This window comes from Camellia sinensis, chromosome 9, assembly GCF_055761805.1.
Source record: "Camellia sinensis isolate YWXY chromosome 9, ASM5576180v1, whole genome shotgun sequence".
In the NCBI taxonomy this organism is placed as follows: domain Eukaryota; kingdom Viridiplantae; phylum Streptophyta; class Magnoliopsida; order Ericales; family Theaceae; genus Camellia; species Camellia sinensis.
The window spans coordinates 166,292,130-166,319,451 of record NC_138969.1 but is presented as its reverse complement, the minus strand read 5'-3'; the positions used below and the strand labels follow the sequence as shown (position 1 = coordinate 166,319,451).

The 27,322-nt window shown below is 37.3% G+C and overlaps 2 protein-coding genes across 2 annotated transcripts; both read right to left on the bottom strand.

The window, feature by feature from the left end:
• Window positions 1–5,470: 5,470 nt before the first annotated feature.
• LOC114297134 (G-type lectin S-receptor-like serine/threonine-protein kinase At1g61500) lies at window positions 5,471–14,745 on the bottom strand. The gene is given in 10 exon segments (XM_082887948.1): window positions 5,471–6,686; window positions 6,782–6,932; window positions 7,226–7,370; window positions 7,373–7,462; window positions 8,945–9,155; window positions 9,252–9,448; window positions 9,776–9,889; window positions 9,973–11,139; window positions 11,263–11,868; window positions 14,392–14,745. Coding segments are annotated over 8 exon segments (1,299 nt in total). The 5' UTR covers window positions 10,061–11,139; window positions 11,263–11,868; window positions 14,392–14,745; the 3' UTR covers window positions 5,471–6,383.
• LOC114268759 (G-type lectin S-receptor-like serine/threonine-protein kinase SD1-29) lies at window positions 10,454–11,281 on the bottom strand. Its single transcript, XM_082889520.1, has one exon. It carries the CDS (start codon window positions 11,279–11,281, stop codon window positions 10,454–10,456), a length of 828 nt encoding a protein of 275 aa, XP_082745646.1.
• Window positions 14,746–27,322: the final 12,577 nt, after the last annotated feature.

Below are 27,322 nucleotides of genomic sequence, written 5' to 3'. Positions count from 1 at the left end.
TTTATTCGACTAGGTTATTATGTCCATGTTGGATTGGTTTATCTTCTTTCGGTTCGATTGACCTATCTCTTCTTTATGGTAAATTCAGTTGCAAGACATATCAAGTTTTGGTTATCTTGTGTATCTCAAGGGTTGATTTCATGTTGGTTGAGTAATGACCATTTACGAAAACATGTTTTGATGATTTTTAATGAAGTTGACTAATTTTCTTGAAAATTATTTCATTTTTGTAAAACCCAAACCATTCATTGGATCCAAAAAAGAAAATTTTTTAGTACTCACAGCTTGGCTTGCATGATTTCAAAACAGAAAGTGGAACAAGCATGCTAATCTAACTCTCAGATTAATCAAAACCCTTTTTTACAAGAAAACCAAAAGAAACAATCAAAACAATGAACTAGGGGCATAGTTAAGTTAGGTCTTTTGTCTTATTCTCGTACTCCCTCGGGTCTCCGCTAATGTAATCACTCGCCGGAATGTGCGTAATAGTTGTCTCCAATAATGTAGTAGAACCATTCATTTGGCTGGCCACTTTCTATCTAGCCATACAAATCTCCATCCGATCGACACATTTATTGATTTGAATAGATTAAATTTGCAGAAATAGAGCAGGCTCAATGGTTTGCGCCTTAGATGTTGTTTTGGATATTGTTTTGTGTTCATTTTATTCCAGCAAGTGTAAGTGGGTATGTTTAGGTTGTTCTTGGTTCATTTTTCTTTCATTGAGTCGTATTTTTTATTTTGGTCAACTATAGGCTCAACATCCAATTTAGAACTCGTTCAAATCCAACAATTCTCAATTTCAGAATTCAAAAAAAAAAAAAAATGTTTTCATGCCCAAGTGTTGTGCCATTCATTCCATTTAGATTTGCAAAATAAAACTCTTTTTATTAAATTTCAGGAATCAAACCCCGATCAAAGTTGTACAAAAGAGAGTTGAAGCTATAGGAGCCCAACTCCCAAGAAAAAATACAAGAAAAGAAAATACAGAAAATAAACAATATCGAAAAAAAATACAAAACAAAAAATGAAGGATTTTCTCAGATTCCGACGGCAACCCGGTGGCAAAGGTTACAGTCCAACCTCACTTGCAGATAGTTTCATCGCTTGACTCCACTGCCAATTGCCCGCCTTGCGATGCTCATTCTGGGGGACGCCTTGAAGACCTTGCCTCAAGATTTGTGGGGCTTCTGAAAGAAATGTACCCCTGTTGGCCATCAAAGGAGGTACACCGAGGCGCCAATGCTCTTTCTATGTTTGTTGCCTGGCACGTCAACTCTTTGTGCTACCTCTTCAAATGACTAATCTCCTGCCGCGCATCTTGATACATACGTTGTTATAGGGAGAGTTGTGCATTTCAACATTGTACTTCATTTGCTCTACTTTGTAGTTGACAAGATATATTGGATATTGTAGCTGCGGTCTCCATACATGAGTTCAGAGTATGAGAGCTGGCGTCAATGTTAGATTTTGCTACCAACATTTGTTTTATTGGCGTTGTAGGGAGATGAAAAACAGGGGTAAGGGCACCCTGCAGAGGCTCAGATGAGCTAGAGTTAGCAATCTCTATTGGCGTGGACGTGTCATTAAGGTCTAGAGAAAAGGAAAGAGAACGGCAAGAAGAGGCCATGTCAAAAATGAAAAAGCTAAAGCGATACCAGACTATTTTTGCAACTTTTCCATTCTTACTCTACTTTCTGTTATGCCTTTCCCTCACGAGTTGTGGTTAAAAAGAAGACGAAGGAGCAGAAGAGGACAAGAGGGAATGCCGAGGAAATCGTTGAAAAATCAAGGTAGGTTTGGCTATGTTGGTCAGGCATTGCGATTGTTGAAACTGCACACCAAATGTGACGCGCGAAGAAGACAGCGGAGGAAGAAGGGGGACAATAACAGGGGAAGGGAAGAGAGTGTCTTTATATGTGAATGTATACGTATACGCATACATATATGGTGTATTTGTATATGTATATATATGATATGCTTGTATGTATATTTATATGTATATATGTTTGTATACGTATATATATATATATATATATACGTATAGGTATGTATTTGCATATGTATATATTTTGTCTGTATATGTATACATATGTAATATGTATTTTGTATATAATTCGTATATATATATATATATATATATGTTTATGTATGTGCTATGTAGTATGTATGTATGTATATAATGTGTATATAAAAAGTATCAAAAGAAAAATAAAAATTGTATCTTTGTGTTTGGGTTCTCACACTTCAATTACAATATCATAAAATCAGAAAAATAAAAAAATTCGAAATTGGGAACCCGATATTTTTTCCCATGAGGTGTTTCTTCAGAACACCGCTTCTTGAGATATTTTCTATGAAACATTGCTTACCAGAACAAAATGGACCCATACATTGTAGGGGTGGGCAACGGTTTATCCGAACCGCTCAAACCGCCCAATCCGCCCAACCCGCATATAAATGGGCGGTTTCGCAAATATAATGCGGGCGGATGCGGTTTGAAATATGACAAATTTGCGGGTTGCGGGCGGGTCGCGGTTTAAACCCGCAACCCGCAAAAACCGCCCGCACTTTAATTATTATTATTATTATTATTTTTACTTTTTATATACTAACTTTGTAACTTTTACAGGAGCACCATTATATTATCTATGACACTATAGGATCCTTATTTTTAAGTATTTCTCAACTTTCTTAATGCCGTAGAATTATCAAGTCCTAAACTTGGTTTCTTATATGATTTTCATTAATGATTCATCCACTTTTTCCTAATAAAATTTTCCTTCTAATGGTCGATTGAACTTATAGTTTGATTATTGATTACTGAACTGGCAATACTAATTGAGTACAACCTTTAATGCATTGATATACATTTTTTTCATGGCAAAAATGCTAGTGTAGGGTCTCTTTGTTTTGGGTACTTTCATTTAATGCATTGATATTCAACTTTTATTTGTAAATTCATCAAAAAATAGTTATCACAAATATATAAAATGAATTTGATGCCTAAATTCGCTAGGAAAAAAAAACTCGAAAATTAATTTTTAAAGAAAAAAAGTGTAAACCGCAAACCGCCCGCAACCGCCCGCACATTTGCAAACCCTATCCGCACAAACCGCAAACCGCACTGCGGGCGGTTGTGGGTTGACTTTTTCCCAAACCGCATAGATGCGGGCGGGTCAAAACCGAACCGCAAACCGTACAAAATCAATCCGCGAACACCCCTGATACATTGTGTTCCAAAAACTTTTTCAAAATTTGGTGCAAACCACCTTCCTCTATTATTTGTGCTTTGACACATTTGTATGCGATGCATGCTCTCTATCATTTGTGTTGTGGCACATTTGTATGTGATGTACCCTCTCTATCATTTGTGCGGTATGCAAATTTGTATGCGATGCACTCTCTCCATCATTTGTGTGATATGCGCATTTATATGTGATGCACGCTCTTTATCATTTGTGCGGTATGCACATTTGTATGCGATACACCCCATCTATTATTTGTGCTTTAGCACATTTGCATGTGATGCACCTCCCTCTATAATTTGTGATGTGGCACATTTGTATGCGATGCCCCCTTCTATCATTTGTGGTGTGGCACATTTGTATGCAATGCACCCCCTCTATAATTTGTGATGTGGCACATTTGTATGCGATGCCCCCTTCTATCATTTCTAGTGTGGCACATTTGTATGCCATGCACCCCCTCTATCATTTGTGTTGTGGCACATTTGTATGTGATAACCCCCTCTATCATTTGTGCTGTGACACATTTGTATACGATGCACCCCCTCTATCATTTGTTACATTTGTATACGATGCACCTCCCTTTATCATTTGTGCTTTGGCACATTTGTGTGTGATACACCTTCCCCTATCATTTGTGTTGTGGCACATTTGTACGCGATGCACCACCTCTATTATTTGTGTTATGACACATTTGTATGTGATACACCCCCTCTATGATTTGTGTGATATGCACATTTGTATGTGATGCACCCCATTATCATTTGTGTTGTGGCATATTTGTATACGATGCACCTTCCTCTATCATTTATGCTGTGGCACATTTGTATACAATGCACCCCTTGTTATGCTTCATATCATTTGCACGAGGCTTGCCTCTCATGTTGCCACCTCCATATCTTTATCATCACTCCATTGCATTGCATATTCATAAATTTTCAAAACAATTAGCTTCGTGAAGTGTGTGAGTTCAACTTTCAATTGTATTTCGAGCATGTCATTTACATTCTGCCGCTGAACTACGCTGGTTTGATTCCTTGCAAAGGGAACGTAGGCAGCCTTCGGGTTTAACCAACTTCATTCGCATCTTGTTTGTTTGCCTAAATCTTATGGCCTTGTCAAAAGAGTCATCTTCATACTTTGACATTCACTTACATCATTAAATGATGAATCGAGCTCTGTCAAAGAAGGGTACCTGTAGACACCTCATTTTGATCGGCTTTAAACCTTGGGCGCTTTCTTTTGAACACCTAATGATGAAAATTGGAATATGCTATTTTATGAATTTCTCAACAGAAAAAATGGATTTAAGTTTTAATTCCAATCTTCACCCGTTTTGGCCAAATTATTTTCGACTACTAAAATATATTTTATTAGTTTAATATTTTATAATTTTACATAATTTTATATGTTTATACATATTTTAGGTGTTTTTACATAAATTAGTATAAATAATATATTTTAAATATTTTATATTATATATTAAAATTAATTAAATAAAAAATAATTAAAAAAAGAAAAGAAAAAGTAGAAGAGAAATCAAACTTGCCTCCAAAAAAATAATAAGAAGAGAAATCAAACTTGACTCCAAAAATAATATTAAAAAAAAAAAGAAGAAGAAGAAGAAGAAGAAGAAGAAGAAGAAGAAGAGAAATATAAATATCTAAATTATTTTATTATTTTTATTTTTGTTTTTGTTGATAATTTTGCCTATAAAAGGTAAGGGAGGGGTTCATGATTTAGACGCGAAGAAAAAAGAGAGCTGGAGAAGCTCAATGTGGAGAGAACCAAAAAAAAAAAAAAAAGAAAATAAATTGTTTTCAAAAATTCTTGAGGGAATTGATTTTCAAAAATCAAAAATTGTTTTAATCAACCTTTCTATCTACTAATATATATCACTCAAAATCACATTAAAGCTAAAACTTGAAACATCTTACTGAGATTCTAAGCATACACCATAACCGTGAAGGTGTAACGAAGAAAGTTTTATTATAAAAAATTCATCTTTTTCTCTAAAGGTGAGTTTTGCAATCTTTTTATTTATTTTCTTGTATTCTCTTTACTATTTTAAATATGTGATATTTAGTTTGTGAAAGTGGAAGGCTCAGTTTCTGTTCCTTAGATTTTGTTTTAGAATATGTGTTTAAATATGTGATATAAAAATGTGATTTCATTGCTCTATTCCAAGGTTTGAGTTCCATGGTATATCATTCTAACCAAAATAAGAAAACAAATCATAATTCAGTCACTGACTCTGAATTTTAATTTAGATTAAAATACACCAAGCTGAGCTGAGCTTATTACAATGAATCAGTAGAGAAAAGCCCTGAAACTATATGAATTCATTGAACTACAAAACATAATCCAGTAATGAGTCATCGCCCTGCAATCGTTGATACAGTTACCTCATTTATAGAGAGTTTGTTGTTGCTTTCAAGTCCGAGCTGAGATCCCAATAAGCTTTGGAAAGTGAACGTAGTTTGCTTCGGCTGTGGACCTTCTGTCTCACAATTTAGCATGAGGACTACAACATAGTTGGTCTATTTGCAGCGTGATCCTGATGAGATCCAGTGCATGATCCATGAAATCCAATGACCTCTCTTCGTTCCACAATTGCTATGCCTAAAACAATCTACTTTGTCAATATGAGAGTGAAAGAGTCAAAGAGCACATAAAAAGGTCCATCTAGTATTTGAAATGCAAAATGGGGTGAGACAGTACACTTGCATAACCGGGGAGCCTTATGCATTCTTGGCTGCAGAACAGAATTAAGAGAAAGAATAGAAGATAGACAAGACAGACCAACAAAAAGTACTCGTTGGGGTTCCGGAACTAATACCCAAATCACAATCTGAAAGGCAGAGGGGTTCATTGCACAAAGATATAGCAAGCCAAGCTTATGAATGGCAAATAACTAATAGAGACGATCAGCCTGTGTTACATAACAGCGATTTCAAACTTTAATACTAAGACTATACTCCTTGCTATATTTGTTGTGGTCACTGGAAAATAATACCAACACCATATCTGTGTCAATTGAAGAAAACAAAATCAACATACACTAGAAAATATGCCTACACTGGAAACATGAAATTATGGACTTGTTTGGTTTAATAAACATGATTTGTTAAATGGTCATCGCCCTTCAATAAGCGACACAGAGACTGCATTCATGGAACATAATTTGTTGTGTAGTGATAGAAGATCGGTGTCCGACAAGCTTTGAATGGTAAATGTAGGCTGTTTTGGTTGTGGAAGATCCATTTCACTGCTCAGCATGAGAACCACAGCTGACATGGTTGGCCTATCCGTCACGTGGTCCTGAACACAGAGAAGTCCAATATGTATGCATCTCATTACTTCTGACCGGGAACATGAGTAAGCCATTGCTTCATCCATTAACTCTAATTCCCTGTTTTTGTTGCACAATTGCCATGCCTAGAATAGTCGATTTATGAAATTAGTTGAACTACATATAATGGTGCTGATTGATAGTGTTTGAAAGCAAGTGAAGGTGAAACCAGTCCACTTACATAACCAAGGAGGTTCAGATACTTTTCATTATAATGTAAACTGGTGTTCCTTGTGCTACTAACAATCTCTAGTAGCAAAACACCAAAGCTAAAGATATCAGACTTCTCTGAAAATAGCCCTCCCATTGCATACTCAGGAGACATGTACCCATTGCATTTGATTGGGGAAACGTTATGTTTATGCTTACTTTAGATTATAAGATTTCCAATAAATATATGTATACTAATCTGAATTTAAAAAGGAAGGTAAGGCAACAAAAAAAAAAAAAACACTATTTACTGAATCACTTATACAGCCTAATCATTTATGCAACCTACTATTCTGCTTTAGTAACTAGGGAGCCTGTAGTTGTGGCATGCTCCATATCAAACAAATCTCAATCGGTAGAGAAAATAGAATTCAAAATTGAATAGAATCTGTTTAAGGAAAGAAAGAATCCTTACAATGTTCCCATCACCCTGTGAGTATTTGCCAACTCTTGCGCTAGTTGAAAAGTTCGTGCCAACCCAAAGTCTGAAATTTTTGGATTCATATCATCATCCAATAGAATATTGCTGGCCTTCAAATCTCTGTGAATAACCCTTAAACAGAATCACAATGGAGATAAAGAATCCCTCTAGCAATACCCTGAATAATGTTGAAGCATTTAGCCCAATCAAGCTGCATTCTCTTCTTTGCATCTAATCAGTAGGATGACAGTCAAAAAGACTAGGAAGCACGGATACAGATACGGGATACGGATACGGATACGATACGATACGATACGGATACGGCGATACGACAAAATTTGAAAAACTAGGATACGGGTACGGCGAGGATAAGTTCGTAAAAAATATTATTTTAACAATTTTTAGTAATGCAGTATGCATAAAAATAAAACCTAAAGCAAAAGACAACTTGATAAAGAAGAAAGATTATTATAAAACTAAGAGTCTTCAAGGTCAATAGCTTCAACTTGTTCCCCTTCATCAGTGAATATCACAAGACCTTAGCTAAAGCCAAAAAACCATTCTTAAATAAAAATTTCAGCAAACATACTTTTTTAAGTCATCAATGATAGCCTAGGAAGCACGGATACGGATATGGTGATATGGGAATGTGGATATGGCGATATGTCAAAACTTGAAAAAGTATGATACGGGTACAGCGGGGATACATTCGCAAAAAAAAAAAAAAAAAATTATAATTTTAATAATGTAATATGCATGAAAATAAAACTTAAGTAAATTAATAAATAAAGAGAGATTCCTATTAACCTAAAAGTGCTCAAACATTCATAAAACATCCAAAACTAAAAGCAAAAGCAAATGCAAATGCAAATTAAACATCATCCTTACATGCCAACATCAAAAAAAGAATGAGAGCAGAGAGAAGAAACGTGAGAGAGTGAGAAAGCGAGAGAGAAGTGAGAGAGACAACAAGGATACATCAATTTGACATTCTATTACTTTAACTCTCACTATATTCCTCTTATCAAATAACTAAACAAAATATTATAAGTAATATGTAATTTCGAGTATCCGATACTTCAAAATTAAGTATCTGATACTTCAAAATTAATAAAAAATTAATTAAGAAGTATCCGATACTTTTAAGAAGTATCCGATACGTATCCGCGAGTATCCGAGGAGTATCGGTATCCGATAAGTATCCGATACGGATACGTCACCCTTTTTGAAGTATCCGTGCTTCATAGCAAAAAGATAAATTCATCATGGTCAGTCTTCTCTATACAGTTTACCATCAATTGGACTAAGAAAATAAATAACACAAGTTTTGATATTTCTTTCCTCATTGATAGACAGAGTACCAATAGTCAATGAGCTATTAACAATTGGCAAGAAGAAAGAAGAGTGTAAATTTTGATATTTCTTTTTTTCTGATGCATTCTGTAATGTGCAATTTTTTTCTTTTCTACAAATATAATTTTATTTGGCTGAGGATGGAAATACAGTGTCCAGTTAAGATAGTTAATTGGGGAATATGTCAAATTTGGTTAACTCCTACTTGAAACTACAAGGGAGATTAGTTTGTTTAAGAAGAATAACTAGGCATACCAATGGTTTTTCATGGAAAAGCATAGGGATTTCGTCAATATAATATGTCATTTTTTTTATATTCATTAATTTTATAAGAAAAAGAAATTGCCAAGTCAAACTAACCGAAGAGAAACGTGTCCAAGCTTCTATTTGTCATGTACTCATAAACCAATAACTTCTCTTCCCCATCAATGCAGTAACCCAAGAGCCTAACAAGATTCCTGTGCTGCCATTTGGAGATCAATTTGATCTCATTCTTGAATTCTTCAGCACCTTGTCCTGAATGAATAGAAAGTCTTTTCACTGCTGCTTCTTGCCCACCTTATAGCTTTCCCTGTGGTCCACAAACTTTCTTAGTTACTACATAGATACATGTCACCTGTGCATGTATATTCAGCATCACAAACTTAAATGAAAAGAATTTGATTACCCAATAAACGGGGCCAAACCCTCCTTCCCCAAGTTTATTTGTGATGCTGAAGTTGTTGGTAGCAACTAATACTTTATCAAAGTCTAACATTGGTGGCTCTGAAGACTCCGAATGTGTTGCATGGTCTTGTGAAGGATCTCTTAGCATGTCCAGTCTATCACCCCAACCAAAACCTTTTATCCTTTTTCTTCTCTTTACTGATGTTCAAGCCACAGAACAGAAGATCAATTATCCTTTTCATATGTGGCATCAAGCCCAAGAGAATAGAAATATTTAACAAAAACTGATTTTCCAAATTAATAAAGCAAGCTGCTTTCCGAATCAATGGGAGAATGTTGAGCATTGTATAGTGTAAATTTCAGGGACAAATAGATATGCCACTGTTGATTTACTCTCTCTATTTATCTATGAATTGGAAAATTGATGGCTACATCTTTAGGGTAACTTTCAAGAAGAAATTAATATTTCACAGTTGAGTTACTAAAACATGAAGTAATCAATGTAACAAACAGTAGCTTTTTTACCTCTTTGGTTAGCTCTCCACCTGTGCAAACCAAACATGAAGGCACCCAAGAGGACAACCTCAGAAATTGTCGTAAAGATGATGGTGATTTTTTCTCTTTTCTTATGATCTATACCTGGAAATTAAAGAGAAAATAAAGAATAAATATATATATATATATATATATATATATCGAAGTACTGGCATAATTAACTTTACCCAGTTCTGAATATGCAAGGTGGAGGAAAAGGTCGTTCCCGTCTGTTGAAAACTGCTGAACATCCACGAGGTCTTCAGCCCAAACCATACATGCAATTCCAGTCACGTATGCATATGCCACACATGAACAGTTACTCACACACCACTGTTGGCAACCTGAGTTATCCTGATTGAACAAATATTCAAAATGATCCGGCAGCTTCAACCCACTCAGCTTCCAAAAGCCATCATTTTGAGCTGTTCCATTTGCTAGTCTGCTAATGTTCTTTTGGCAAAGCAGTTCAGTTCACCTCACACACCCACCTGTCCAATTTCCTTTGCTCCAATCCTCAGTTGATTTTGGTACAAACCCTTTCAAGCACTCACAAATTGGAGACCCATTCTTGTTGCTGCAAACCCCAAAAGGTCCACAAACTCCATAGAAGTCACATGGATTCACTACTACCACCCAACTAACAAACCAGTCATTTTTTTCTTCATCCTAATTCATCGTCTTCAAAGTTCCTGTTGGCGCAAGGACATCCATTACGACATAAGAGATATTATATGTGCTGAATGTGAGGTACGCAGTTCCCTGTTCATTATCCAATATGAGGATGAATCCATTGACATAGCCCTGTCCAATGTTTGGTATACCTATGAATGTCCATCCATCCCATGGACTGCCTCTCCAGTAAGGCTTGGAATTGTTCCAAAGGAAAAGTTGTGGTGGTGTCTCTGGTGTAAGTCCAAGCACAAACTTTCCAGGTGATGGGTCGTTATCGGTCTCCCAGGAAGAGAGGAAATGTTTCTCTCCTGTTTTGGTGTTCAGACCTATCATCATGCCAGCCAAAAAAGTGTCACAGGGATAGTTAAAGCTTTCCCATGTGATAAATCCCGAGACATTATCTTTAAGAACAAAGTCTCCCTTGTCCAAAAGCACTGCAATTGTGTTATTTGACGGGAGAGAGACATTTGTAAACCAGAAAGTGTTCCTCATGCCATCTAATAGTCTCAGAGTTCCATCGCTACCGATTATGAGACTTGAGGCAGAGTCTGTGGCTGGAAGTGGGTTCTCTCTGTTTGCTACCCACACAATTTTGCGGACAGTTATGTTCTTATACCATAGCCCAATGTATAGTTTACTGGAATTACCAGGACTGAAGAAGCCTAACTCAAAAACTTCACCTGCAGAGATGAGAGTTTGACCTACTGAGATAGGTTGGGACTGAGTTAATGTATCAGTTGCACATTCTGATGGAATCGTTAAGAAATATAGAAGCAATGGGAATGAAAGAAAAGTACAAGCACCTCTGCTTCTGGTACCCATTTTCTGCAGACTAGTGCTTTAGCATTCTACCACAGTTTAGCCTTTTATTGTCCTCGTTCGAAACTCCTACCTTCCACGATTCATCTATTTTCTTCTTTTCCCTTATCATAAGATCAAAGGTAAAATTTCAACAGTACGCAATATGATAATGTATTTAACACAACTACTTAGATGCCTTTATCAATAGAAAACTATAAAATTGGACTGATTGCATTGTTGTGATAGCTGAATGCAATACAAAATCCAAGGGCATCAACTTTTACCACCTCAATGAAAGTCATGTTTCTAAAACCTCTTGCGAACGAAATTTCTGTAGTTTTTGGAAATGAAATCATGGCGGCAGAGGCATTTCTTGAGATCAACTGGACACATTCCCTCGGCTTGGTATCCCCTTTCTTGAAGTCAATGAGCCTCCTCCCTTGAGGGGTATTTTAGCTTAATAAGGTATAAGAATTCCTCCATTGAAAGAAAGAGGAATTCCTGTTCACAGGTCCACCCACTCGTACCCAGGTAGCAGAACTGGCTCAAGAGACCTTGATTGCTCCTCCTGGGCATGGATTGCTGCTTTTAGTCAGTGACAGTGGCCCCTTTATAAGTAAACAGAAATAAAGTATCATTATTCATGACATTGAACGGAAAACAATGGTTTATAAATGATAGAGTCAATTACATTTGACGCCTTGTTTGCTTCAACAACACATAACCACCCCGTCATCCAAATTTCAAGAATATACACATAACACCCTTATTATGCTTTGGACTGATGTGCATAACTAACAGAAACTGTTAAAAGGGACCAACACATGTAACTCAAAAGCTATTGAGACATGCGTAACTATAGAAGAACTGTGTGTAACTACCGTTCATTTTTTTTTTTTTTTAATTTTTCCATTCATTTTCCCCTCAAGTTCAACCAACCGTCATCCCTAACATCTGACCACAACCACACCACATGGTCACCACTGTTGATATTCTTCAGCCCGAAAATTTCAAAAAACAAAAATGTATCTGAGCTATTTGTGACGATTTATGTTCAGCCAATCTAGAAGCCATTATGTTAACCTTAAATCTCCCCTTGACTTTCAATGGCTAAAACATCTAAACTATTAATAGAATTTTGGGAGGCAAAAATCAACCGCTTACACAATATTAAAGGACATTAACAAATAATACCTAATAAACTTCATAAATTAGAAAGATATCAAGTGATTTGCAGAGCTTCATAACAAACACCAGAGAGGCAGTTTGTTTCTGGATGAGATATGGGATGCAAATTATGAACTTTTGCTCTGAATTATATGGCTTTTTAACGTAGTTATGAGCAAAGCAGTGAGTTGAGGATGGAATAAATGTTCAGATCCTCTCACTCTAGGTTTTCACTCCCTTCGAAATTCTTTCTGTGATTCGTTTTCTTTCTCACTTTCCTCTTTATCTTTGCTGTTTCTATGAGAATCTGGATCCTGAGACGTGTTTTGAGATAGAATTTCCAGAATCGTAGAAGCAGAATTCTATTCTAAAGGTTTCAGAAGCTTAAAACTCAAAGACTGATGAGCTAGGGACTAGTGTTTCCCCTAAATTGTATGAAAGTTGGAACTTTTGAGAGAAATGAGGATCGTCAAACAGAGATTGATGAATCAAATGAATCAATGAGAACTTGAGATTATTGACATAATTGAATCGGTTTCTGTTGAAGGAAAAAAAAAAAAAAAAGAACAAGATAATATTGCTATGGAGATTGCCAATGGAGCTGCAGTTAACGATGATACTATCCATAACTCAGAGCAACTGATTACTTGCAAATGGATAACACTCAAAACAATAATATATTTTATGTTTTGTTCTACATGGCTTCAAAAAAGCTAAAGGGAGAAGAAATATGTGGTCTGATTTGAATTCATTGACCAGTTAATAAATGATCAACGATGGCTGCGACTTGGGGACTATATATAGTGAGGAAATACTCAGAAAGATTTGGTGGGATTGGGATTGATGAAGCTAATGTTCAAGAGTTCAATAATTGACTTGATGAGATTCAGATGGGTGATATGAATGCTATAAGAGATTTTTGTTCACTTGGACAAACAAAAGCAGAGGAGATATCAAAAGCAAACCCTAAGGGTTGGCCGAGTAGTAAAGAGTTGAGAATAAGATCTAAGGTCTCAAATTCTAGTCACCCTAAGGGACGACTAGAGGTTTGCCAGGTCATTAACTTCAGGGTCTCTAAATTAGTCAAGATGCGCGCAAGTTGGCCTGAACACTTGATTATCAAAAAATATATATAGAGAGCAAGCTAGAAAGGTTACTAATTATGATTAATGGAGCCTTAGAGGGATATTCTAAAGGTGAAAGGAGTCTGAGACAAGGGGATCCAAATTTCCCACTCTATCTTTCTTTTAGTAATGGAAGGATTTAATGCTTTAGTGCAATGGAGACTTAGCAACGGCAGATTTAGAGCTGGATTTATCTCATGTGGCATTTGCAAATGATTTGTTAATCTTATGTGGAGTTGATAGTCTTAAATGGATTCATACATACATTTATAAAACATCACAGCTTAAGTGGGCACTACCTAATTACTCTGCCTCGACTATCAGGAAAACATTTATGCTCAGAGATTTAGAAGTGACCTAGACCACGAAACAAAGAATAAACCACATAGGCCATGTTTATTTCGGCGGACATGCCCTTGGATTGGACTAATAATCCCACCAAATGTGTAATCTAATATTTGGCAAAGAAAACTGTGGTAAAAAATTGTCTCCAATCCTTTCATCAAATGTTCATCAAATAAAGGAGTCATTTTTTTCCCCTCAAATTGAGAACTCATCAAATCTTTTATCAAATTTGAATTTGATGAAAATTTAAAAAGATGGAGGCATTGGATGAGTTGTTTTCATCAAATTTAATGAAAAGTGAAATTAGGGATGAGCCTAGCCCTTTTTGAAAAGATTTTGATAAAAATTTGATGAAATGATTGGAGTAGTTCATGTCAAATCCAGTTTTACTCAAATTTAGAATGAATGATTAAAGATGGTCTAACAATAACAAGCATGGCTATAGATTGTTGTCAAATACTCAAAAATTCCCTGAAACTACTGAATAATATATACCTGATAGAGGGTGGTTTGGTGTTATTCAGAAAGAACCAAAACTTCCTGGGGAGACATGAATGAGTCACATGGTGTGCAAGATTGTTTGGCTTAAGCTATGCTGCCATGGAAAATCTCATATGTCTCGTAATCACTTGTTCTTCTCAATGCCCTTTTTCTACAGTGATTCACAAAGAGATTTCGTGCAATTTACAGAGCTAATATCAACAGTGGGACAGTGAAAATCTCATATCATCTCTCTCTCTCTCTCCTCCAGCAGATGTGTATTGTGGTAGCTTCTATTCTGCACACGCTTTTTCACAGTTTCACACCACCATTTGTTACGATCGCGAAATTTTTGACGAAAATCATGTCGAAGGTTTTTTTTTGGTCCGCTGGTTGGTTGATCCGAAGCTTTTTCGGTTGTTGGGTGACAACTTTCAAATGTTCCTGGATATACATTTTCGTTTTTTTTGTTTCTTTTTCGTTTTTTTTTTTTTCCCCGGTTGTTGTGGTTTTGGAAATTACCTATTTTAGGTCACGTTTGGTAAGATAGTTGAGGCTAATTTAATCTACTAAAAATAAAATAGATTAAAAAGTCAATAAAATAAAATTTTAGATTCAAGCCTCGTTTGATAATATGTTATTTTAGTAATTTTTTTGACTAAATTATGAGGTAAAAAAATTTAATATGTTTAAGATGACTTTTTATGAAAAGATATGAAAAAGTAGAGAGAAAAATAAATATTTGACTTTCTGGTATATGTTATTTGACTTTTTGATTTTTTAGTGACATTTTAAGTTTTAGACCAAAAAAGATTGAGTTGTCAAATGTGACCTCAAATCATAATCATTTTATTTTTTCTTTCACAAAATTATAAAAAACCAAAAGTTCATCACAAATAGAACTTTTTTAATCAGACTAAAATAGCCAACTAATTAAAAGGCTAAAAAAGTTCTTCCCAAACGAAGACTTAATTATTATTTTTTAACTTTTTACAAATTTGTAGAAAAATAAATAGAAGAATTAATTTTTTAACAGCGATTTTTTATTATTTTAGGTTGTTCCCTAACTTGATATGTTATTCTTTTTGTAAACTCCTATAATTTGTTAATAATGTTAGTAACACTAATTAGTGTAGCAATTAACACATTAACTAAACATATATTAGATAGTATTATGTTATGTGATAAAATCTATATGTATGTTTTGTGTCTTACTTAGGCCTCGTTTGACAAGTGACTTTTTTAGTTAAAAAGTCAAAAAGTTACTAAAAAAATCAAAAAATCAACAACCCATACCAAAAAGTCAAAGATTCCATTTTCTTTCTACTTTTTGCACATCTTTTCATAAAAAGTCAAAAAATCATCCCAAACATATTAACTTTTTTTACATCACATTTTACCCAAAAAATCAAAAAGTTACTAAAAAAACATGTTCTCAAACAAGGCCTTAGTGTGTTAATTAGTACACTAATTAGTGTTTCTAGCCTTATTGTTTGTATATGACAACTTAAATGTTAGAATAAATTATACCCATTTTTCTTAAAATTTGAAGAAAATAGCTCCATTTTCATCTATATTAATAATTTGTTAGTTATATAGATTAAAAAAAATAATGTTGTAATATATTTTATATGAAAATATATACTTTATGTTATTTTATTTTTTTGTATTCGCATCATTTATATTAATTTCAATTTATTAAACTTACTAAAAGGAAAAGTCAGTATAATTATGTTAAAATTATGAAATTTATTATTATTTTTTTTTAAACGTCTAAGAAGATCTGTGTTATTTGCCCTAAATATTAGCAAATGTTTAAAATAAATTTATTCTTCTGTCCTCTTTTTCACATTGTATTGTCTTAAATTTTTAATAATTTTTTTTTTCTTCAAAAGTCCTAGAATCATTCATGAAGAGAGAAATTTCCAATAATTTTAAATAACAATTTACTAATTTCACCACCAAAATTTTTAATAATTTTTTTTTGAAATTTTTAGTAATTTTTTTATTGAAATTCCTAGACTTAAAAACTCAACTATTATGCAAAGAAGAGAGATATATACATTATGACGGAAATGAGCCGTAACTCGAATTGATTGGCTCGAATTGGCTCGAAAGAGGGAGAGAAGAGAAGAAGAAGAGAGAAGAAAGAGATAGAGGAGAAAGAGTGTAACAACCCTCATACTATTTACCGACTTATGACTGATTGATTACTGATAACCATCGATTATCGTTAAACTGAATTGATTATGACTGATAATTGAACTGATTAAAGTACTGAACTGACTGACTGAAATTGGAAACCGAATTGATTGAGTATATGTTAGTTAAATTGCATTCTATCTGTTTGATTGTATGATTATCTGTTCATGCTTATATGTTTAAACTGCTAATTGAAGGCCTTATCGGCGGCCGAATTAGAAACCGATTGATGTTCCACGACCATCATAATTAATGTGATTTTATGGTGTATTTACCTGAAAACTGATTAGGTATGATTAAATTAGATTGAAATAAGCTAATTAAAGAGTTTGGTTTATTTACCATATTGTCACCCTTAGTGGTCCACTACCTAGTGATGCTAGAGCCTTGCATACTTGACTCAAAACATTTCCATCAGCCTTTTCTCTTGAGCTTAGCCGACCATAAGAGGGAGAGAGTGAGAGAACTTGTCTTCCATCTTGGGTTTGCTTGCTAATTGAAGAAATTGTTGAAGAAATTGCATGTTTGAGCTCCCTTCTTGAACTACAAGACTTAAGGTAGCTCCATTGTCTTCTTGTTCATGTTTTGAGTTGTTCTTGCATGATTCATGTTAATTTGTAGAGCTAAGTCATGATTTGGGTCATTAATGGTGAATTGAAGCTCCTTTCATGCATGCATGTTTGAATTGATGAGTTTTGAGTTGAATTCATGGTATAATGGTGCATGCATGTTCATAATTTTGTGGTACCCCATGAGTTAATCTTGTTTTTGAAGGTTTAAGCTCTTTTGAAACAGCATTAAAGCCTGGAAAATGATTTAAGATCTTGCATGTTGCATGTTCATATTGTTCTTGGAAAATGGTTTGAAATTGGGTTTGAATATGGTTTTAATTGACTCACCTTTGGGGCTTGAATTCATAAATTGAGCTTTAAAACTTGTTATACAATGAATTTAGTTATGTTTTCTAGAATTTGGGCCCAAGAGGTCGAGTTTGGAGTGGTAGAATGCTTGGTTTGAGCTTGGGAGGCAGATCTGGAAATTCCAGATTTGGCTTCCTCGCTCGAGCGAAGGATTTTCCCCGCTCGAGCGAGCACCTTTGTCCAGGGCTCCGCTCGAGCGACCATCGCGCGCAAAATCACAGCATCCAGTATTTTTACTGTTTCGACAGACCGCTCGAGCGAAGGATTCCTCGCTCGAGTGAATCCTTTGATTTTGGAAGGCCGCTCGAGCGAAGAAAGTCTCGCTCGAGCAAGGCTCCTATTTTCAGCAAGTTTGCAAAATGTTTTCTAAGTGTATTTTTGCATCCTCATCCCATCCCAGGCATTCTTAGGCCTAGTTTAAGACATCTTGATGAGGGTATCGTTGTAGAACACACCGAGGCAAATTAGGGATTAAGTTATGATATTTCCCAACTGTGTAGCTTAGTGTGTTCAACCTGTGAACTGTGTAGGGTTGGCGACTGGGGAGACACGCTCTAGCATACTGTAGCCCAAACTCTGTGAGTAACGATTGTGTAAAGATATGTTCACAAACGATTATTTTCTGAACAACTGAACTGTACTGTTTTCTGAACTGATTACTGTTAACTGAATGAATGTATGTCCTTTATTTCTGAACTGTACTGTGGCATCCTTAGTACCTACTGTTTACTGTTACAGAGATCTCTGTCGGTTCCCTCGTAGAGCCATTACTGTTTACTGACTGATGGCCATCATTACTGTTCGGTCTTTTAAGACCTACTGTTACTGTTATGCTAATGGATGTACCACATATGACTGTTTACTGTACTGAACAACTGAAATACTGATTGAATTGAACTGTTTTCATTACTGTAAGGACATTCATTCTAAACCCCTTTACGCTTTATGTTATTCACTGGGCTTTAGCTCACTGCTCATATATATATGTAGGTGTACAGGCACCAGATCGGAGCTAGGAGCGTCAGGGTAACTCCAGTTTTGTCAAGCCAGCCTTTGTGCCTCACTGCGAGGTTCCGAGTTGCCATGCTATGGCTTGGGGGTGTTTTGTTTGTTTTCCCCCGCCTGTCTTCATACTGTCTAACTGTTCTGTCTAGACTGAATGTTTACCGTACTGTTATCAAGGGATTAGGTCCCTGTACTGTGTGATTGTAAATTCTGTATAGACTATTGGACATTGTTTAATTACTGTATTGGCTTCCGCCAGGCCCTGTACTCTGTTTTACTGTATTACTGTTAAGCAGGCCTTCGGTAATCTCGGATTACTGGCCGGTTACGGTGCTAAACCCATAGGGCCGGGTTTGGGTCGTGACAGAGTGGTATCAGAGCGATACTTACCACGAGTTATACCGCACACACGTGTCCAAATGAGCTATAGGGTGTCCTAGAAAAGTGATTAGGGCATCTCATGAGCATGATAAGTGTGTGGTTATGTTATGACTGAATACATACTAATGTGGTAAACTGTTAAACAAATGACTGCTTATGTTTAAAACTGTTATAACTGCTTATAGTGAAATGGACAATGCAAATGAACCTGAGTCCTCATCTACTGAGGCAAGAATGGAAAGAATGGAAAGAATGATGGAACTGATAACTTCTAGACTTGAACAACAGAACCAACAGCCTCCTCCTCCTCCGGTTCAGCCGGAACCTAATGTGAATGTGAATGATGGGGATATAATTGCTCTAACCCAGAAGTTCAGCAAAATGAAACCGCCATCCTTTCAGGGAGGCCTTGAACCGTTAAAAGCTGAAGCTTGGGTTCTGGAAACAGAAAAATTATTCGAAGTGTTTCCGTGCTCAGAAGCGAACAAAGTATTGTTAGCTACCTTCACCCTACAAGAAGAGGCTAGAAGGTGGTGGATGTTGATCCGTGATACAAATACTGTTATGACTTGGGCTCAGTTCAAGGAGTCCTTCTTTGAAAAGTACTTCCCACAATGTGTCAGGGATAGGAAAGTAACTGAGTTTGAACAACTGAAACAGGGCACCACGTCGGTTGCCGAATACGAAACAAAATTTACTGAACTTGCCCGTTATGCACCGCATATGGTGGATACTGAGTATAAGAAGGCCAGGAAATTTGAAGGCGGCCTTAATATTGCAATACTTGACCGAATAAATGTTTTGAAACTACCGACTTTTGTGGGTGTTCTCGACCGGGCACTGATGGCCGAGTCGAACATTGCAGAACTGAATGGCATGGTAAAAGGCAGGGTTTTAAATTCAAGAAAGGCAAGCACAACCCGGCCAACAAGAAACAGAATACGGGGTCGACAACTAGCCCCAGCCAAGGGAGTGGTTTCATACCACCCTGTCCTGAGTGTGGCAAGAAGCACAAGGGGGTCTGCTACAAATCGCATATGGTGGATACTGAGTATAAGAAGGCCAGGAAATTTGAAGGCGGCCTTAATATTGCAATACTTGACCGAATAAATGTTTTGAAACTACCGACTTTTGTGGGTGTTCTCGACTGGGCACTGATGGCCGAGTCGAACATTGCAGCAGTGAAGCAATTTGAAACACCAATAACTGAATGGCATGGTAAAAGGCAGGGTTTTAAATTCAAGAAAGGCAAGCACAACCCGGCCAACAAGAAACAGAATACGGGGTCGACAACTAGCCCCAGCCAAGGGAGTGGTTTCATACCACCCTGTCCTGAGTGTGGCAAGAAGCACAAGGGGGTCTGCTACAAAATATCTGGAGCCTGCTACAGGTGTGGCAAGGTGGGCCACATGGTTAAAGACTGCCCCTCTACTCCATAAGCCAATAGTAAAGCTGCACCAAGCGCAGCAGCATCAACTGTAGCACCAAAGCCTAACCCCAGAGCTACCGGGAAAGAGCCCATGAGGCAGGGCCGAGTGTTCGCCCTAGTACCGGGAGACGTGCAAAATACTGAGACCGTTGTGTCAGGTATTCTCTCTATTTGTACACAAAATGCATATGTATTGATTGATTCGGGGTCTACACATTCTTATGTATCGCATGCTTTCTCACGGAAATTGAATAGACCCTTAGAACCTATGAACTATCTGCTAGCCGTATCATCACCCGTAGGAGGGTCCATGACATGTGCTTATATGTACCCCGCATGTGAAATCCTTGTTGGGGATATGCATCTGTTTATTGATTTACTGCCATTGAACATTGATCATTTTGACGTAATATTGGGGATGGATTGGTTACAAAAATATCATGCCACTATTGACTGTGTGACCAAGCAAGTTGTTTTCCGTCCACCTGGTTTGCCTGAATTTGTGTTTAATGGGAGTGGAGTAGTACCTCCTCCCTATTTGATTTCGTCAGTGAAAGCTGTTAAATTAATTAGGAAGGGGTGTAAAGGGTATCTGTGTTCTGTACTGACTGTGTCTACTGATGATAGGGTTAAAATTGATGTGAATTGCGTTCCTATAGTCAGGGAATTTCCAGATGTTTTTCCAGATAATCTTCCAGGAGATTTGACTGACAGGGAGATTGAATTTACCGTTGATGTGATTCCCGGAACACAACCAGTTTCTAAAGCTCCTTACCGAATGGCTCCAACTGAACTGAAAGAACTGAAAGGGCAATTGCAAGAACTGTTAGACAAAAAGTTCATCAGACCTAGCACTTTGCCATGGGGTGCTCCTGTTTTGTTTGTCAAGAAGAAAGATGGCTCACTGAGACTGTGCATTGACTACCGTGAACTGAATAAGGTAACTGTAAAGAATAAATACCCATTACCGCGTATTGATGACCTGTTTGATCAATTACAGGGTGCTAAAGTATTTTCGAAGATTAATCTCAGATCCGGATACCATCAGTTGAAAGTTAAATCAGATGACATTGATAAAACTGCTTTTAGAACGAGGTATGGACATTACGAATTTTTAGTTATGCCTTTTGGAGTCACGAATGCACCAGCTGCATTTATGGACCTCATGAACAGAATCTTTAAACCATACCTTGACAATTTTATTGTTGTATTTATTGATGACATATTGATTTACTCCAAGAGTATAGAAGAACATGAACATCATCTGAGACTTGCCCTACAAACCTTAAGGGAACAGAAACTGTATGCTAAACTGTCTAAATGTAAATTTTGGCTTGACCATGTTATGTTTTTGGGGCATGTCGTTAGCAAAGATGGAATTTCTGTTGATCCGCAGAAAATTGAAGCTGTAGTGAACTGGCCTAGACCGACCAATGTGACTGAAGTCCGAAGCTTTTTGGGACTGGCTGGATATTATAGAAGATTTGTCAAAGATTTCTCCAAAATTGCCCTACCATTGACTCAGTTAACTCAGAAGGGGACATCATTTGACTGGACTGACCAAAGGGAATCAGCATTCCAAGAGTTGAAAACTCGACTTGTGACTGCACCAGTTTTGACTTTACCTACAGGTACGGATGGTTATACTGTATTTAGTGATGCTTCTCATAAGGGTTTGGGGTGTGTTTTAATGCAGAATGGGAGAGTTATTGCTTATGCTTCCCGACAACTGAGACCACATGAAAAGAACTACCCGACCCATGATCTGGAACTTGCTGCAGTAGTATTTGCACTGAAAATCTGGCGTCACTACCTGTACGGGGTAACATGTGAAGTATATACCGACCACAAGAGCTTAAAATATTTCTTCACACAGAAAGAACTGAATATGAGACAGCGGAGATGGCTAGAACTGATTAAAGACTATGACCTACAAATTTTGTACCATCCAGGAAAAGCCAATACCGTTGCCGATGCATTGAGCCAGAAATCGATTGGAAACTTAGCATGTTTGCTCACAGGACAGAAAGAGTTGCTTTGTGACCTTGAAAAATCTGAAATTAAAATTGTTTTACGAGAACAAGGCGGAACCTTAGCTGCTATTTCTGCTCAACCGGCACTGATTGAAGAGATTAAAGAGAAACAGCAACTGGATGACTTCTTGAAGAAGATCATCGAAGAAAGAGAATCTAAACCGAGACCGGGATTCAAATTTGAGAACAATGTACTGAAATTTCATGAAAGACTGTGTGTACCGAATGATACTGAACTGAAAAGAAGAGTTCTGCAAGAAGGCCACAATTTGAAATTGTCTATCCATCCGGGGAATACGAAAATGTACCAAGATCTGAAACAGAATTTCTGGTGGCCGGGAATGAAGAAAGAAATTGCCGACTTTGTGTCCAAATGTCTTCATTGCCAACAGGTTAAAGCTGAACACCAACGACCTGCCGGATTATTGCAACCCTTACCCATACCAGAATGGAAATGGGAGCATATCACGATGGATTTTATCGTTGGGTTGCCTCGCTCCAGAAAAGGTATGGATTCAATTTGGGTTATTGTTGATAGATTAACCAAATCTGCTCACTTCTTACCTGTCAAGACAATCTATAATGCGAACAAATTGGCTGTTATCTATATTGATGAGATTGTAAGACTGCATGGAGTGCCTGTGTCTATTGTTTCTGACAGGGATTCGAAGTTTACATCGAGGTTTTGGCAAAGCCTACAGACTGCACTGGGTACCGAACTGAGGCTGAGTAGTGCCTATCATCCTCAGACAGATGGACAGTCAGAAAGGACCATCCAAACTCTGGAGGATTTACTGAGAATGTGTGTCCTTGATTTTCAGGGAGATTGGGAAAGTCATCTGCCATTAGTTGAATTCGCCTACAATAACAGCTACCATTCGAGTATTGGTATGGCGCCCTTCGAGGCATTGTATGGCAGAAAATGTAGATCTCTGATTTGCTGGGCAGAAGTTGGAGATGGGCCTTTGCTTGGGCCCGAGATTGTGTATGAAACAACTGAAAAAGTGAAACTGATACAGCAAAGACTGAAAACTGCACAGAGTAGACAGAAAAGTTATGCAGATGTCAGAAGACGGGACAGAGAGTATGAAGTGGGTGATCACGTTTTTGTGAAAGTGACACCAATGAAAGGCCAGACTCGTTTTGGAGTCAAAGGCAAGTTAGCGCCGAGATATGTCGGACCGTATGAGATTATTGAGAAAATCAATCCGGTGGCGTATCAAGTTGCGCTTCCTCCTGAAATGGAACACATGCATAATGTTTTCCACATTTCTATGTTAAGAGATTATCTCCGGGATCCCTTCCATGTGATAGAGCCTACCCACGTAGTGTTGAGTGATGACTACACTTACGAGGAACGGCCTATACAGATTGTAAACAGACGAATCAAGAAACTGAGGAACAAAGAGATCCCGTTAGTGAAGGTTGACTGGCAAAACCACGGTGGCATGTATGCCACTTGGGAAAGGGAAGATGACATGGCCAAAAGATATCCTGAACTGTTTCCACTGAATCCTGTTTTCTTCCAGAAAGAAGGTAACTCGAGTTTAGAGGACTAAATTCTTTTTAAGGAGGGGAGACTGTAACAACCCTCATACTGTTTACCGACTTATGACTGATTGATTACTGATAACCATCGATTACCGTTAAACTGAATTGATTATGACTGATAATTGAACTGATTAAAGTACTGAACTGACTGACTGAAATTGGAAACCGAATTGATTGAGTATATGTTAGTTAAATTGCATTCTATCTGTTTGATTGTATGATTATCTATTCATGCTTATATGTTTAAACTGCTAATTGAAGGCCTTATCGGCGGCCGAATTAGAAACCGATTGATGTTCCACGACCATCATAATTAATGTGATTTTATGGTGTATTTACCTGAAAACTGATTATGTATGATTAAATTAGATTGAAATAAGCTAATTAAAGAGTTTTGTTTATTTACCATATTGCCACCCTTAGTGGTCCACTACCTAGTGATGCTAGAGCCTTGCATACTTGACTCAAAACATTTCCATCAGCCTTTTCTCTTGAGCTTAGCCGACCATGAGAGGGAGAGAGTGAGGGAACTTGTCTTCCATCTTGGGTTTGCTTGCTAATTGAAGAAATTGTTGAAGAAATTGCATGTTTGAGCTCCCTTCTTGAACTACAAGACTTAAGGTAGCTCCATTGTCTTCTTGTTCATGTTTTGAGTTGTTCTTGCATGGTTCATGTTAATTTGTAGAGCTAAGTCATGATTTGGGTCATTAATGGTGAATTGAAGCTCCTTTCATGCATGCATGTTTGAATTGATGAGTTTTGAGTTGAATTCATGGTATAATGGTGCATGCATGTTCATAATTTTGTGGTACCCCATGAGTTAATCTTGTTTTTGAAGGTTTAAGCTCTTTTGAAATAGCATTAAAGCCTGGAAAATGATTTAAGATCTTGCATGTTGCATGTTCATATTGTTCTTGGAAAATGGTTTGAAATTGGGTTTGAATATGGTTTTAATTGACTCACCTTTGGGGCTTGAATTCATAAATTGAGCTTTGAAACTTGTTATACAATGAATTTAGTTATGTTTTCCAGAATTTGGGCCCAAGAGGTCGAGTTTGGAGTGGTAGAATGCTTGGTTTGAGCTTGGGAGGCAGATCTGGAAATTCCAGATTTGGCTTCCTCGCTCGAGCGAAGGATTCCCCGCTCGAGCGAGCACCTTTGTCCAGGGCTCCGCTCGAGCGACCATCGCGCGCAAAATCACAGCATCCAGTATTTTTACTGTTTCGACAGACCGCTCGAGCGAAGGATTCCTCGCTCGAGCGAATCCTTTGATTTTGGAAGGCCGCTCGAGCGAAGAAAGTCTCGCTCGAGCGAGGCTCCTATTTTCAGCAAGTTTGCAAAATGTTTTCTAAGTGTATTTTTGCATCCTCATCCCATCCCAGGCATTCTTAAGCCTAGTTTAAGACATCTTGATGAGGGTATCGTTGTAGAACACACCAAGGCAAATTAGGGATTAAGTTATGATATTTCCCAACTGTGTAGCTTAGTGTGTTCAACCTGTGAACTGTGTAGGGTTGGCGACTGGAGAGACACGCTCTAGCATACTGTAGCCCAAACTCTGTGAGTAACGATTGTGTAAAGATATGTTCACAAACGATTATTTTCTGAACAACTGAACTGTACTGTTTTCTGAACTGATTACTGTTAACTGAATGAATGTATGTCCTTTATTTCTGAACTGTACTGTGGCATCCTTAGTACCTACTGTTTACTGTTACAGAGATCTCTGTCGGTTCCCTCGTGGAGCCATTACTGTTTACTGACTGATGGCCATCATTACTGTTCGGTCTTTTAAGACCTACTGTTACTGTTATGCTAATGGATGTACCACATATGACTGTTTACTGTACTGAACAACTGAAATACTGATTGAATTGAACTGTTTTCATTACTGTAAGGACATTCATTCTAAACCCCTTTACGCTTTATGTTATTCACTGGGCTTTAGCTCACTGCTCATATATATATGTAGGTGTACAGGCACCAGATCGGAGCTAGGAGCGTCAGGGTAACTCCAGTTTTGTCAAGCCAGCCTTTGTGCCTCACTGCGAGGTTCCGAGTTGCCATGCTATGGCTTGGGGGTGTTTTGTTTGTTTTCCTCCGCCTGTCTTCATACTGTCTAACTGTTCTGTCTAGACTGAATGTTTACCGTACTGTTATCAAGGGATTAGGTCCCTGTACTGTGTGATTGTAAATTCTGTATAGACTGTACTGTTTGTGTATGTATGATTGCATGAAAAATCTTTTTGGCATACAGACTGTCACAACTCATTGGACATTGTTTAATTACTGTATTGGCTTCCGCCAGGCCCTGTACTCTGTTTTACTGTATTACTGTTAAGCAGGCCTTCGGTAATCTCGGATTACTGGCCGGTTACGGTGCTAAACCCATAGGGCCGGGTTTGGGTCGTGACAAAGAGGGAGAGAAGAGGAAGAAGAGAGGAGAAGAGAAAGAGGAGAAGAGCCAGCACCACCGCCGCCGCCGAGGATCGTCGCGCGCCGTCGCTGCTCGTCGGCTCTGCCTCACCTCCGCCCCCCGCCCCCCGCCCCCCGCCTCTAGCCCCATTTGTTGGGCCTCCTCCAGTCCCTCCTCCTCCTCTCCCTCCCCCTCCCCCTCCCCCTCCAGTCCCTCTTCCTCCTTCTCCTCCTCCTCCTCCCTCCTTCCCCCTCCTCCTTCCTTCTCTTCTCCTTCTCTGCTTCTGATTCGAGCCAATTTCAAGCTCCACCTTTCAAGCTACGTAGCACTACCGTACATTATGGTTGTGTTAGCTGCATTTGTTACGTAAGCAATGGTGATTTCACGTGAGAGACATTCATTATTTATTGATTTATGAATCAAGTATGTTAAATCTATTCTTATCTAGATCATGCTCTCTATTTGTGAACTGTGAGGCTCGACTTGCCATGTCATTGTATATCCACTTAATCTCATGTAAGAAATAACTATCCTAATTAGAAAATATGATTTATTATTATTATTATGCCATTGGACCTAATAGGGATTTGTGCTTAATAAATGTGAGTGATAAAATAAATTTAACAAATATATTTTGACAGCACCTCAATGTTAACTTAGTTTTCAGTCCAAATCGCATGATTCTCATGTGTATATTTTTTTAACTAAAGAAGGAGGATTATATGTTTTTGGGTATCCAAGTTAAATAAATAAGGAAAATTACATCTCGGTGAAAAAAATATAAAAAAATTTGACATGGAGGATAATTTTTCACTTGTGCCCCACTACATGATCACTTTCACTCCACATTTTTTTGTAACTTTTGTTTTTTGTTTTATTGTGCTGTAATTCTCCAAATAAATAATAGAGAAATGTTATTTATTGCTGTATTTATTTTATGAGAAAGTAATTAATTTTTATTTTACTTTTTGTGTATTCATATACTAAACTGAGAAGTCAAATAACAAGT

Excerpts from the sequence above, each read along its gene's own strand:
- LOC114268759 (XM_082889520.1), bottom strand. The coding sequence starts at position 11,281 with ATGGGTACCAGAAGCAGAGGTGCTTGTACTTTTCTTTCATTCCCATTG.